General features: G+C 42.4%; 1 protein-coding gene across 2 annotated transcripts in view; it reads left to right on the top strand.

The window, feature by feature from the left end:
- The window catches only part of LOC116957544 (protein AF-9-like), an 87382-nt gene that overhangs the window by 45173 nt on the left and 26790 nt on the right, over positions 1 to 15419 (top strand). For both annotated transcript variants that reach the window (XM_032979871.2, XM_032979812.2), the window contains exon 6: positions 3449 to 4159. In XM_032979871.2, the coding sequence (XP_032835762.1) occupies positions 3449 to 4159 (711 nt within the window). The remainder of the gene's footprint in view (positions 1 to 3448; positions 4160 to 15419) is intronic.

Here is a 15419-nt window from a genome sequence, read left to right as displayed (position 1 = left end):
ACGGGGGATCTTTGCCTTTGTTCATGTATAAGAGTGAATGTAGATGTGCTGTGAAATCATGTGACCTATATGTGTTATTAAAATAACGGTGGCCACTTAAATATTAGTTTGGTGTTAATACAATGATGTAATGTTCCTTTTATGATTAAAACACATTTATCCTTTAACCCAGTTTATATTATTATATTTGGACGAATGTGCTGCAAACACACCAATTTAAATATTTTATTTAAACATAAGTGTGGCAGAAGGTTTCCATAAACATCACATTTTACATGAACTCTTGAGATGCTTTATTATATCACTGTATTAAAAACTAGCACTGCGAAGACAAAGGTGGTTAGCCGTGTTAACCACACCACCCCCTCCTGTTCCTTGCACGTCCTAATAGCTGCTCACTAATAGCATTTAAGGCAAAACGTGGTATCTTTGTCTTTGTGTGTTTGTGCGTGTGTGTGCGGGCGCGCGCCTTGCTGAGAGTAATGTTTCCTGATGTGAAGTTACTTAAGCCCCATCGTGTCTGTGAAGGATGGAATCTGGCCCCTGACCCTCCAGTGTTTGTCGGGCCTCCCCTATTTAAACCTCTTGGATTGTATCAACACCCGGGGGCCACTCAGCTGTCTGCTGACCCCATGTCTGACCCCACAGTCTAGCCGAGGTGACCTCCTTCAGCAAAAGGGGTCGCGCATAGACCTTTTGTGTGCTGGGCCATTGTATTTTAATGTTATATCAAATGAATGCCTTAATTGCCGGAATATTGCTTTGGTTTAGAATGACCAGTATTCGCTTAATTTTTGTGGCACTTTAAACAAGCATATTTTCCTCAAGTACAGTTTGTCATTTATTAAGTATGTAGAAATTATGTTCTGTGGGTCTTCCGGTAAAGTCACGTAGATAGGTTCAAAGAAAATAACAAAAAACTACGACGTTTTGATCGCAACACAAGCGTTTGTCATCAGGAAGCTCTTTTTTTTTCCTGATGACGAACGCTTGTGTTGCGATCGAAACGTCGTAGTTTTTTGTTATTTTTTTGTTATTTTCTTTGAACATATCTACGTGACTTTACCGAAAGACCCAAATAATATTAATTCCTGCAGTCACGAAAGCTTTAAGTAAAGATTTATGTAGAAATTATTGAATGTAAAATTTCATAGTTATGCACAAGTGCAAATAGACCCTCAGCTATATTTGTAGTTACAGCACGCTAATTGGGAAATTTTGTTATTCAGCATGAGTGTATTACAGCGTTTTGAAGAAGGTGAAATACCTTTTGAAAACATAACACTCCCATGGGTAAACACTTCTATTCATGACAGTTGTTGGTTTCAGTGTTGTGACATTTACCTTTTGACCTTCTTGGTTACATGAAAAGCAATTCTAGTCAAAGTTCTGTGATTGTGGACCATCCTTGAAAATGTCATTGAAATTGGTCAAATAACTCCAGTGTTGTTGTAAGCATAGACAGATGTACAAGAATGGCAGGTCTTCTAAATGCTGCGACTTTGATTTTTTGACCTTATAAACTGAAAATCAATTCTGTATGAAACATTGGGGTCGCAGACCATCCCAGAAAATTTCATCAGGGATTGGATAAATGGTTTAAGAGGTCATTGTGGCCACAAGCAGACAGATGGAGGAACAACTTGCTTCATTTCTCTCCTGTTGCGGTAGGATTATTGTAAATAGATGAATTGTGGTTGTAACTATCAATTAAAATTATGCTTCACAATGCTTGAATTGTGCAATTGCTCAAACACATTTTTGCGTGCCTACCTTTTGGAAAGTATATTTATGCTTAATCAGAAAACTCAATTTAGAGTTGAGCCTTTGTAAAATGAAAGGTATCTAAAATATGTTGTCCTGTAATCAATGTCTGAATACTTTATTGAGGAATTGTGTTTTTTCCCGTGTGATTTTTTTTCAGCAAATCCAGGTTCCTCTTACGAGTAAAAATACTGAACATGGAATTGGCCTAACATCCCAAACTTGGCACTCCTGAACAAATAGTCACATTTTAACTGATGCTTTCCTAGAAATTAATGCTTCTTATTTTGTACAGTATATGTATTAATTCCTTACATAAATGTATTACTTCTGTTAATTGTGTCTTATCCATATTTGATGTAAGTTTCTCCATGATCGAACAAGCTTCATGGGAGTGCACATCTCGGTTTTTTAGCAGCATAGTTTCTTCATAGGGCAACCAGTTGACTTTTCATGAAGTGATACCCATTTAATCGAACCTGAACAAATCAATGCTCATTTCATTGACTCTGGAGGATGATGGGCTCAGTTGACCCCTGAACTCTTAACCTTCGACTAGATAATTCTTCAAGAAGACCACACTGATGAAATGCCAAATGCACACAATAAAGTCTATTTTTCTTACAACTTAAGCATTACATAGATAAACATATAATCAGTGTTTCAAAATCTAAATTACACATTTGAATATTGCCTGCAGATAAAATTAGCCAAAAAAACGATTTCTACAGAAATACAATTACACCGTCTGTCTTGCCAGAGATAATGAATCTCTGGGCTCTCACCTTATTAAAGTAAAGCGCTGTACATAACTAATTTAAATACTGTGTACAAGTACATATATTCATACACACAAACAATGTATTTGTATTGTGCGTGGGGGGGGGGGATAACATGCAGGAAATTGCGTCGGCGAACAGGCATGGGTAATTACGGCCAGGGCAATCCCTGTCAGAGAGAGAGAGGCATGATGAACTGCTGGGAAATACTTAACCTCTTCCCTTAAAAAAGGGAGGCTGTTCGGGTGGCTGGAAGGTTATGAAAACTATATTGAGCTCATCCGCCCAGTTTCCTTTTCCTCGTCACAGACCGGCAGTGCCTTGTGCAGGTCATACATTCACGGAGGGGGGGGGGGAGGGTGGGGGCAGGTTAGGTAGCTTTTTTCTGCTGACCTTAAAACAAATATATATCCAAGGGGGCATTCAAATGCATAACCTCTGACTAAGTATTTCTTAAAGTGAGAGGGGATGAATTCACTTGGTGGTGCGGGTGCCTGATACTCAGATACACATGCCAGAGTTGGTAATATTTGGCTTTTAATTACCCCACACAGTTGTCTGCATAACTGAACAGTCCATAGTTGTATACAATAGGGGTAAGATTTACGATGAAATTTCCACTAGTTCCACAATGACACGTGTTTATGTTATAATTAGTTCCGAATATAAAACTGTGAAGCTCCTTGTAAGGATGCCAATAGCTCAGTTGACACAGGATTGTAGGAACAGCACATATCGATACTGAATTTACATTTTCTACAAACTCTGTTCAAGCTATCACATTGACCCAAAACTGTCAATAGAGCTGGGAATCTGTAGCAATTATGCACATCAGGTGACTGCGTACTTTGTATTGCATTTTTTTAGCAGTGTGTAAAGTTGTGTTAATATTCATCCATCTCCAGGAGCCTACAAAGGGTGGCTGCAGCAGCAGCACAGGCTTGCAAAAGCCTCACAAATATTCCAAGGACCACAGAGAAAAACCAACCAAGGACTCGAAAGAGCACAAGGGCTCCGTCAAAGAGCCTCACTGGGATCCAGGCAAATTTGTCAAGGAGCCACCCAAGAGGCCCAAAGAGGTTGTGGGACGCCCCTCCAAGGAAGACGCCCGTGGTGGCGGCGGTGCCAGCGGCACGCCGACGATGGCCTTTAAGGAACCCAAGCCTCTGCACAGCGAACACAAGTCCAGTGCTGCCGCAAGTAGTGGCAGCGGCGGCAGCAGCAGCGCTGCCTCAGCTTCTGCTGGAAGCGTCGCCATTGGCGGCAGTGGTGGCTACCAGTCCGAGTCGAGATCTGGCTTGGCCAAGCGCTCGGCCGTGGTGGAGCAAGAGGAGCTTGTGGCCAAGAAGAGGAAGAAGAGCACTTCGGATTCGTCAGCCAAGACCCAGACGGCGGCTGCGTCTCCCACGGCCGTGGAGAGGCGGCAGGCCAAGGCATCGGGGAAACCGGCCGGCAGGACGAAGGGAGGCGACGCGGAGGCCGTTGCTCCCGAGAAGAAGAAGGCGGCACCTCCACCACCGCCGCCGCCGCCGCCGCCGCCGCCACCACCACCACCCACCGTTGAGGACCCCAATGACTCGGAGTTTGAGGAGGACAACAGGTCGACCAAGTCAGAGGTGAGGCGTTTTGTGCCATGCTTTGTGCGGTGAAAGTCACACAGCCCCTTCAAACATACACTCCTTTGTCACATTTTAAGTTTGATCTGGGTTATTGTCTTTTCTCCCTTGTGCCGATTTCTATCAGTGTTGTTATATTTGTCTTGTTCATGTTTTAACGCGTTTTTACAGCTGCATGTGTGTGCATCGTTATGTGTTCTGTGTGTGTATGTCTACATATGCCCCCATGATAGATGGTTACAATTATTTGAAAATATCAGATGAAGTTCGTGTCTCCCTACTGAAATGTGTGTGAGGTTGACGATCATTTCTGTTGATGGCCCTGAGCTACATTCCTGTTTAGAAAGCTAAGGCTCTCCTTAGGACAAGCACTTTGGACTTTCCACAGAGTTAGATTCATTTAATCGACCCTGGGAGGGTAATGGGAGGGTGGCGAGTCAACCTTTGACCGCGATTCAGACTCCACAACCTTCCGTTTGCGAGTACAGCGCTCTGAACAAAGCGGCACCTATATGACCAATTAACCGCCCTTGCCCAGTGCCGCGTTTGTGCATGGTCTAACTGAAATATTCTATAGATATTCACAAATCTGACCTTTTCTAATACTGCAATGTATTCTTAATCTTGTGTACATCTGACGTTCTACTGTAATAGTTATTTTTTATATTAGACAAAACAGTAACAAAATTGCAATATTTCAGTGAACTGACCATAAATATTATACGGGTCGTTTTTTTCTTCATATTATTCCAATGGGTATATGAGTTTTCATTGTATTCATTTCCAGAATTGAAAGAAGTACACTGACAATTTGCATCACCTCATTGTCTTGTTACTTATTCACATTTCTCACTAACATTTACCATATAATTTTTTACATATTAAAGATGCTCGAGTGAGGTGAGTATCAAATACTGTTGTGATTGCTTGCAATGTTGAAAGAGTCGTGTAATGTCCCCTATTCTTATCACCTGGACTACACAGTAAATGAGACATTGCATGTCAGCTGTGCTTATCGGCAAAGCCCATGAATAAATCATGGTTGTTTGTATTCATTACCCTCGTGATGAATGGTACATGTGTAATGGTCGTATGAAATTGTATGCATCTTGTACATATGTGCGTGAAATTCAGAAATTGAGAATTTAGCATCGTAATGGACTTAGGAATTGTGTGTGACTATCAAAACATGTTGTATTCTTGGTTCTTTCGGTAAAGTCACGTAGAAGGGAAACAATAAAATAAAAAAAATATATAAAACAATAACATTCTCACGACGTTTCGACTGCAACACAAGCAATCATCATATTGTTGTGGTTTTCACACCTGATGATGTTTGCTAGTGTTGAAGTCGAAACGTCGTGAGAATTGTATTGTTTTATATTTTTATTATTTTATTGTTTCCCTTCTACGTTGTGACTTTACCGAAAGAACCAAGAATATGAATCCCTGCAGTCACGAAAGCTTTAAATCAAAAACCTGTTGTGTTGCCTATTTACTTGCCTTAGCATTAGGGGGTAACATGCATTTCATTTTCTCTGTGCGCACGCAGTGAACGATGTGCAATTTTTCATGTATTTCTAACCAAGCAATTTTGAAGCGATGTCGTTATATTAAACAGCAGTCATTTTTCATAGCACGTGCATGGTTAACCATCCCATCGTGAGGAGTAATTGTTGTTTTCAAAGCCGGAGGGAGAACTTTAAAAAGTGCAATGCTTTCCTTGTGTGTTAATGACACTAGCCTAACTGCAGACCTTTCCCTAATGAAAACACGAGTCTCTGTTAATTTTCCATTTCCGGGCCTCAGCCTGAATGCCGCAATGCCAATTAGGTAGTGCCATGTAAAAAAAAGAGCAAAATGGTTAGCCATAACAATGAGGGAGGGAATGTGCGAAGGTGAAAGTAAGGGACAGCTGGGGGAATCAGAAAGGGATTTTGCGTGTGTCGTTTAATAGGGAATGGAGGTTGCACGCACTGCTAAAGACCCAGCCATCTAAGTTTGATTCTCAGCCGCAGCTATAACATCAGTAGCGAGTGGTATCAGAATTTATCGCTGGTCAACTATAAGGTGACCGCGGGGCTTAATTGAGTATCTGGTGCGGTGTGTAAATGTCTGCATTGGGGAGGCAGGCGGCCGAACATGGGGATGGTAAGGCCATGCCCTCGTGTGTTGTTCTGGCCTTGGTGGGTACTCGCGAACAATGCTTTCACCATCAGTCGATATGGCTATAAAGCAGGGATCTTTGCATATTTGTGTTTCATTCAGTGTCAATGCGATGATGATGATATAGAGCTGGGCGAGGGTAGGTTGGAGTGCTTTTTGTAAAACTGAACTTAATACTAAAAAGCAAGTGCCTAAAGTAGAACATTTTTCATCAATGTTTATTTCCTGCCATGGCATGTGAACCAGAGATGTGGACATTGTCAAATAAAACTGAAAAGTGTGCAGACAACTACGGGGAGATGCAAGCTTAGAATTACACAGAGACTGTAAGAACAACACGTGGATTATAGAACATACACAGAGTTGAGACAGTGATTTTTAATCAAAAATAAGTGGGCTTTGAAAGATCACATCCCTAGACGGGATGATGTCTGGTCGTCGAGAATAACAACAGTGGAACAATGAATGAGATCAGCTGATGTGCAGGTGATCGGTGCATCATTATACTGCAGTACTATGAGCGTTGATGATGGATTGGGAAAGCATTCATCTCGCAGTGGCTTTATCATGGCAATGTACGGTGGTGCACATGCATATTGTGTCTGACGTGTGCGGTATATGGTTTTTTTTCAAATGTGTAGGTATGGTGTGCGTGTGTATTAATGCACATTACGTGTCTCCGCACTCCGCGGTGTATGCACGCGCGGAGTGTGTGCTCGCGTGCACGCATTGGGGTCACAGGGGCAGCAGCAATGAAGTGCGTGCGGTGGAATTGCAAAGGCTCGAGAGTGAGCGAGAAAGTGGTGGGGATTGGGAGTGGCGCGGATTGCGTGGAGACGGTAGGGGTTTGGGGGGGAAGGAGCGAGGTTGGTGGCTAGGATTGGCATGGCGTCGGAGGAAAACAGGTTAGGCCTGGTAGCCGATTTTAATTTCCGTCCCGTGAAGTTACACCGCTCGTCGGCGAGGGCTCGCGTTCGTGCCTTGGAACAATAGCGGCCCTTTCTCGGCGCGCCAAAGTCAATAGCGGCAGACGGCGCACGCCGGGTCCGCCTTGCCCTCCCCCTCCCACGACTACAGCAGCAGCAACAACGGTGGTGGTGGTGGTGGTGGGGGGCACGTCGCTTCTGTGTGCGGTTAGGCGCTGGCACGGGAGGTGTGCCCACGCTCGAAGCGAAGCCGCTGGGCCATATTAAAAAGGATCAGATTTATAGTGAGCTTTTAAATATCAGTTTCTGCAAGTGAGATCTGTTGGTGGTTTTTTTATTCAATTAGGGGAATAATAACAATAATAACTGTGGCGGTTCAATGAGTGGATATGGCTAAGGCAGAGTGAGAGTATTAACACTTTTGCGATTAGAGAGATCATCATGGCGATTTAATATTCTAGCGGTTGATTTGTTTTCAAAGTCTTGAGATTAGGTCAATTGGTAGTATTATTTATTAATTTTAGTATCCCCACTTATCCACATGATTTTCTGCCGAGAGGGCATTTTTTAATTTTGATTTAAAGCTTTCGTTACTGCAGGGATTCATATTCTTGGTTCTTTCGGTAAAGTCACGTAGAAGGGAAACAATAAAATAATAAAAATATAAAACAATAAAATTCTCACGACGTTTCGACTGCAACACAAGCAATCATCAGGTGTGAAAACCACAACAAGAAAATTTGAAAAAAGTGGCGTTTTTTTAACGTCCAATTTTCTTGTTGTGGTGTTCACACCTGATGATGATTGCTTGTGTTGCAGTCGAAACGTCGTGAGAATTTTATTGTTTTATATTTTTATTATTTGTATTGTTTCCCTTCTACTGACTTTACCGAAAGAACCAAGAATAGAATATTTTTTAGGCAAGGTATGTTTAATTCATTCTTACATCTAGCGTGGGGTTTTATTTATCAAGTTCTAATCCAATTTTCTTAATGCTGTGAGATGGACTGGCTTATACCTCAAAGTTAATAAATTTGAGAAATGTCAGCTAAGGTAAATATGTTATGCTTAACAGTAATCATATTTACCCCAGAGCTATTACATTTAGAACATAGTGTGGTTTATTTCTCGATTACTGAAAGCAATCCAAGGACTTGATTATAATCGTTTAGAAGAAAACGTGAATGACGGTGTTCATTTACTGCAAGGATTTCAACAAACATGTTATAATTCATTATGTTTACAACTAACTAAAGCAAAAAATGCATTAAACACACAATCATAAAATATAATTACAATCAGGTTGATAATTGTTTTTTTTTACCCTTTTTGGCGCACGTGCGCCTTTTGGCGTCATCTGGTCCAACACCATGTGAGACTGGGCTCAAAGGAAAGCTGTCTCGGGTGTGGACCAATCAATTTCAAGGACAGTGCATACATTATCAGAGTTATGTTTTTTTGTTTGCATTCTGACCGCAGGTATTGTGGCCAATGCAAACATGACTCCTTGTAAAAAAAGGTGTCAGTTTTGTTGCCAGATAAAAGGGTAAAAAAACAATTATCATATTTTGCTACTGGCAAAGGAGGTTCCAATGGTACAATCAGGTTCTTTGTATTTCACTGTTTCGTCAGTTATAATTTTTGTTTCAAACTTGAGGATATTTTAGCGCCCAGCTATGTTGGCATATTTAAATCGGCTTTATATTATACAGTATATGGAGATAAAGTAATAAACCTGTCTGTCATTTATTAAAAAAAAAAGTCTGAACAATGATCTTTGTTAACCCGATCTGTTGGCGATGTAGCAGAGCTCATCTTGCCTCAATTTATCAACTAATATTACTTTTTTAAGTCCACCATGCATGCGTCAAATCGTCTGTTTGAGCATAGCTTTACTATGTTTTTAACTTGCATGCAAATTGCGCACGGATGTGCCATTTAGGCTCAGAGGAGTGAACAAACCTGTGAACAAACTTAAACGTAAGAATACCATACTAATGAAAATGTAAAAGTGACACAAGAAAGCATATCTCATTAATCGAATTGCTCGGAGGGTGAGGGTGAAGAATTGTTAGACGTCCTTACTATTTAATGCAATAGGTCACATCCTAGATGTAAACGTGTCTGTACGTATCCACGTCATACGTTGCATATCCATAACCCGAATTCCAAAGTCTGGGCCGTCTGGGCCGTCTTGGCTGATGAGTTTTGAACGTGACATTCGGCCACTACGTATAGTGGACGTCTGCTAGAGGCAGCCACCGCAGGGCACACAACGTATACAGCAGACGCCAGACAGCTCCTAAAGGCGGTCATATCTCCATAATGTGTAATGTTCTTGGAGGAGAACAAACTTTTTCATGATGTTTTTTTTAAACTAACCTTTAATATTTTCTTCCCCCCCCCCCCCCCCCAAAAAGCAATTTTCTGTAAGCGGCTTCTCATTTAAAATGTACTCGGAACTCTCTTCAATTCCGAGGAAATTTCCATGCATTACGTTGATATAAGTGAATATGCTGACATGGCTGTATAGTTTTTTTTTATGAGTCACGGGAAGCGAGCAAAAGCCCCACGCTTTCTCAGAGCACGCTCGCTCGTGCCAGGTGTTCCTGGGCATTTTGTTGACAAGCTCTAGCCCCTCGCGGTATCCGTCAGTGAGCAATATTATTTCCTTAGTTAAATAACCTTTTTGACATATAACTCTTCCCGTCCCCCCACCCCGCCGTAAATAGAGCAAGGCCATGGAAACAATTTTAACTCCGGGTCCTCCGGTTTTTCCCTCCACATTTAGAAACGTGCATTGAGAGTATGTTGATCATTTTTGGTGCCATTAATGTCCAAATGATGGGCCACTTTTTGTTGAGCTTTCATTTGTGGCCAGGTCGCTTCTGAAAAATACGTTAATACTTCAATGGGCTATGTCTGCTAGTATGGGGATGATTTAGTGTTGTTTTTGTATGTGTTTGGGTGATTTGTTTACCTTATACTTTGCACGACTGTGATGTTTTTACATTGTTTGTTGTTGTAACGTTCTTATCCGCCCCGACTGGACATGTGTGAAAAAGAGCTTTACAGCTCATCGGATTCCTCGAGTATAAATAAATATTTTTATTTTGATATTACTTAATCATCAAGTAACCCAGAGTTGGTGTGTATTTAAAACCCCCCAAAAAGGCGTTTGTTTGGCGCACGCATTCGTGGTCTAAATTATCGTAAACTGATTCAGCCTTTGGCATGCGTCATGAACTGACTGACGGTGGGCGATCAGTGACGGGGGCCTCCATTGCCGGCCATACGGAGAGCAGCGGAGCTCATTAAAGTTGGGAATATATTAGTCGCACTCGCTCGTGCTTACTCACTGCCTGCCGGCGCATATAAATCCGCGACCCCCCCACACCCCCCCCACTCCACACCCCCCCCAACTCCACATCCCCCCCAACTCCACATCCCCCCCACTCCACACCCCCCACTCCACACCCCCCCACTCCACACACCCCCCCCCCCACTCCACACCCCCCACTCTACACACCCCCCACTCCACACACCCCCCACTCCACACACCCCCCACTCCACACACCCCCACTCCACACCCCACTCCACACCCCCCCCCCCCACTCCACACCCCCCCACTCCACACCCCAACTCCACACCCCCCCAACTCCACACCCCAACTCCACACCCCAACTCCACACCCCCCAACTCCACACCCCCACTCCACACCCCCCAATTCCACACCCCCCCCCACTCCACACCCCCCCCCCACTCCACACCCCCCCACTCAACACCCCCCAACTCCACACCCCCACTCCACACCCCCCCACTCCACACCCCCCACTCCACACCCCCCCCCCACTCCACACCCCCCTAACTCCACACCCCCCTAACTCCACACCCCCACTCTACACCCCCCCACTCCACACCCCCCCCACTCCACACCCCCCCCCCCACTCCACACCCCCCCACTCCACACCCCCCCACTCCACCCCCCCCCCACACCCCCCTACTCCACACCCCCCCACTCCACACCCCCCCCCCCCCGGAGTCTGTCAAAGTTGGATGCGTGAATCACGCTTCCGCGTCAGACGCTCGCACTTTTCACGATCGCTTCGGTACAAGAGTGGTGACCGTACAGTGCGCCCACAATTGAACTATATAGCAAGTTACCCATTAAGTTGTTTCATTCGCTCGGTTGTTTACGAGTTGAATCACTTCATTGAACAAACAAACACAAACATGATTCGATAGCGAAGTGACAAAATATGTTTGACAGCTCTTTGAAAGTTACAGCAGTTTTCTTGTATACATTGTGGATATTTTTAACCTGTTTATATGTACTAAATAATTACCCATCGTTTCCGCTGACAATTATGATGAACGCGCTTTTAGACAGGGGAAACTTCGAGTTTCAGTATTCTGCTTGCAGGAGAGGCTCCTGCTGCTTCGGATCCTGTGGCACATTTCTGATTGTCGTCATTTTTATGAGTAGGAGGAAACCACAGTGTCTGGAAAATACGCGCACGCACACAAATGGGGTGACACAAGTCTGCACAAATAAGCCATCAACGACTTGCTGCATTCCTTCGAAAGAGACACTTCATAACCGTGCGAGTCCAAGAGTCGTGACAATTACAACGTTTGCACGATCCACCAAGCCCCTTCTTCAGTGCTATCCTTGAATGAAAGTCCTGCAGTTTAATTCAATAGCTTTTCAGCCTCTCAAAATAAAGAATTGTCAGCAGCATGATTTGAAGTACCAGATCGCTGAAAATTCTAACTTGTACAGTGCTGCTGTACGAAGTGCCTTTTGATAAGTGTGGCCTTATCGGAACCACAATAACTCATCGGAGACTTACAGTGACAACGGCTGGGTTGATTGCACAGAGTTAACTGACTTTGAACATTATTCCCAAAGCCTCATGTGCCTGCTAATGCTGCATTTCTGTAATTAAATCGATTCATTGACATTTCTTCTTCATCAACTGCATGTTTTACTTCACATTAAAAACTCATTATTCGCTAATGTGAAATTTGATATAATAACAAATTAACTTATATTCTGTATCTCCACGTAACAATACGTTTTAGTATATCAGTCTACTGATCTAGAGCATGTTTTGGTAAGATATTTGCCAATAAACTAACATAAAATAGAATAAAAATTGCGTGGATTAACAACGTATGTGGATTCATTTGGTTTACATCATAACTTGCATTCAAACCTGGGATGTATTTCTCGTAAGGCTGGAAAGCTGCTCTTGATTTAATTGTATGCACTTGTAGCAATGCTAAACTTTTAATCAGGCAAAACAGCCCTATAAAAATAGTCTGACTGTGACTTTTGGAAGCTTTTTTTCCTGCTGTGAAATGCTTACAGAGCAATTCTTTGTAGAGTTTGGTTGTGGATCACCTTGATCACAATTCTGCTCTAGGATTATCGGCAGATGCACGCCTGTTTCTAATTACAATTGGTTGCAGCTGCCAGCTGCCACAGTCAGACATGGTCGGCTGTCCGCCACTGTTTTTCTTACTTGCGGATATTTTCCTGACTGCCATTTCAGGGACATTTCTTATTGCACGGCTGTCAGGAGGCTCCATTCTTTGAAAGCAAATTCAGTTTGCCAATTGAAGCTTTTTTTTACGAGGTGGGCTCAAGGCCACAGAAGTCAGGATGCAAATGGTCAAAAAATAAATCCGGTAACGTGCCTTTCCACAGGACACACAGAGGCCTGCCAAAGACATTGATGTAACGATGCAGCAGGCTGGCACACTACATACCCCACAAAGCCCACTGTATTGGACTTTAGTCAGTTTTATACAATCCCAAGATACAAAAAAAACTATGCAGGCTCCTGGCAGAAAACTTCATTTGCAGCGTACTTATATAAATAAAGGTCTAAATAAGACATTAGTTATGATAATGCACTGTTATGATTGCACTACTGGCTGCTTTGAAGCTTCTGATTATTGTCATGTAAGCTGATTTGTTAATTTGCAGAGATTACCCATGTCATTGTAAAAAATAAGAATGTCTGTAATTTTGGCCAGATGTTTTTTTTTTAGGGGAAGAGTTGAAAATGTTAGCCGCTTCAATAGCAAGTATTTTGAAAAATGAGGTTACAATTCCATTACCTAGGCAATGCAAAGTTACCCATCACGGTTTCATTTGTATGGTTAAGATAGGACAATATCATAATCAAAGCACAATCAATATAAGACCGTGGTTTACCGAGGTCGAATGTAGCCAATTGTAAGGTGAGAAGTCAACATTTTATAGAGCACCATAACACATCCACCCAATGTCAGGCTCATTTTTAAGTCTCACTTTTCTATTGTAAGCATCTACTGTATTGGCACAAGTTCACTGTTTTTAGAGGTGAGTTGAATACATAAGTTTGATACTAAGGATACTGGAATACACATAAATATTGATAATAATTTAAAGCCCTTTGTAACTCCACTGCCAGTTGAAGGTGTCACTAGGCCGTGTCTGTCATGGGGGTTCGTTGGCCATACTTCACGCTGATCAGTGCGGGTTGGAGTAATGTCCAACTCCGGAAATGTTTTGGTAATATATAAAAGGGAAATTTGTGAATACGTGTGTCTGTTCTAAATGTTTAGCATACTTCCCGACATGCAACAAACTTGAAATTTGGCATGTGGGTAGCTTCCAGACTGTACACAATGAAAAAAGTATAAAAATAGACTTTTGAATATATTGGGGGGGGGGGGGCACAATAATGGATATATTTTGCACGGCAAGTGAGTGGTGATGTCACGTCTGTGATGTCACCCGCATGCGGCAGCGTCACGGAGTGTGCCTACTGACGTCACGCATCCCCCCCCCCAACCCTCCGCGTAGGCAGGAAAGAATTCAAGTCTCGGGCGAAGCCGGGTAGTAAAGCTCGTCAGTCATATGCCAGTATTTTGCACGAGGGTAGTGAAGAAAATGAATATTTTATAACGGAAATAAAGAAAGCACTTTTAATCTGGAATACTGTTTTTGAACCAATCAGGAGACGCCATGAGATGGAAATAGATCCCGCGTCTTTGGTTGTGTGCCGTGTGAAGAGACTCGAGTGATGTCGAACACACGAAGTGGGAGTTTGAGACATCTCTCTTTCCCACTGTCCCGCTGGTGCCAACTGTGGGAGTAAGATGCACATTTTTCTCTACAGTTGCACATGGCACGACATTAATTTGAGCTGTGGTGAAGCTTAATAATATTCACCTGAAATGTACACTTTTAGAATATTCTTGTAAAGAAAGTACCAGCTACTTTTCTGTTATTGAAATAGTTTCATGGATTTTCAGAGCACAAATTAAATATACAGTATACAGTATATACACATGTACCATGACTAGTCTGAGGATATTGGTTCAAATTAGTGCTTTAGGGACCATTCGCAGGTTAAGTGAAAAAATAAGTTTTTAAAAAGAAAATTGCAATATTTGGTATTTTCCTCATAGAAAATATGAAAATATCATTTAATTACACACATTTTTTCTAAATGCTAGATTTCATATTCATATTAAGGTATTATATTTCTTCCCATCTTTTTTGCCGGTTGGTTAATTTTATGCTAAAATGCACTTTGGCCAAATGATTTTTTTTATTAAGAAATGCATCCCGATATTCCAGGAAGTGATCGTATTAAGGTCCACTTAAAAGCCAAAACAAACACCGTAACGCTTCCAAACCACACTGCAGTTGGCAGGATGCGGATGAGTTGGAGAGCACGCATGCATAAGCCACCCTGACACAGGAAAGCGAAGTCATTTTCTGGCTTGCATGACCCTCACTGGAAAGAGCCCCGGATGTTGTTGAAAGATGCATGCTGTCACTTTAGAAAGATGCTGTCACTTTAGAAAGAAAATGCTCGAGAGTAAACTGTCTGAAGGATGGTACTTTTTTGACAGGGTTCAGAAGATTGAAAGCAGGATATTATACACCGTCCGTTTCCTGCACATACATGCGTGTTCACGCCTGCGTATATGTGCACAATAATTGTAACCTAAATTGATATTCTACATGTGCAGCATTGTAAAGTAATCCGCACGAGATGAAAAACACACTGGCTAGGCATCACCTTTCAGATGTCAGTGCAGTGAAATAAATGATGAAGATTCAACATTGGGATTCAAGTAATGCCATTTAAATTTTGTTTTTT

This window comes from Petromyzon marinus, chromosome 1 (genome assembly GCF_048934315.1).
Source record: "Petromyzon marinus isolate PM22_M1 ecotype Great Lakes invasive population chromosome 1, UKy_Petmar_22M1.pri1.0, whole genome shotgun sequence".
NCBI lineage: Eukaryota > Metazoa > Chordata > Hyperoartia > Petromyzontiformes > Petromyzontidae > Petromyzon > Petromyzon marinus.
Note: the sequence above shows the minus strand (reverse complement) of the source record. Positions and strands in the feature narration are given on the sequence as shown.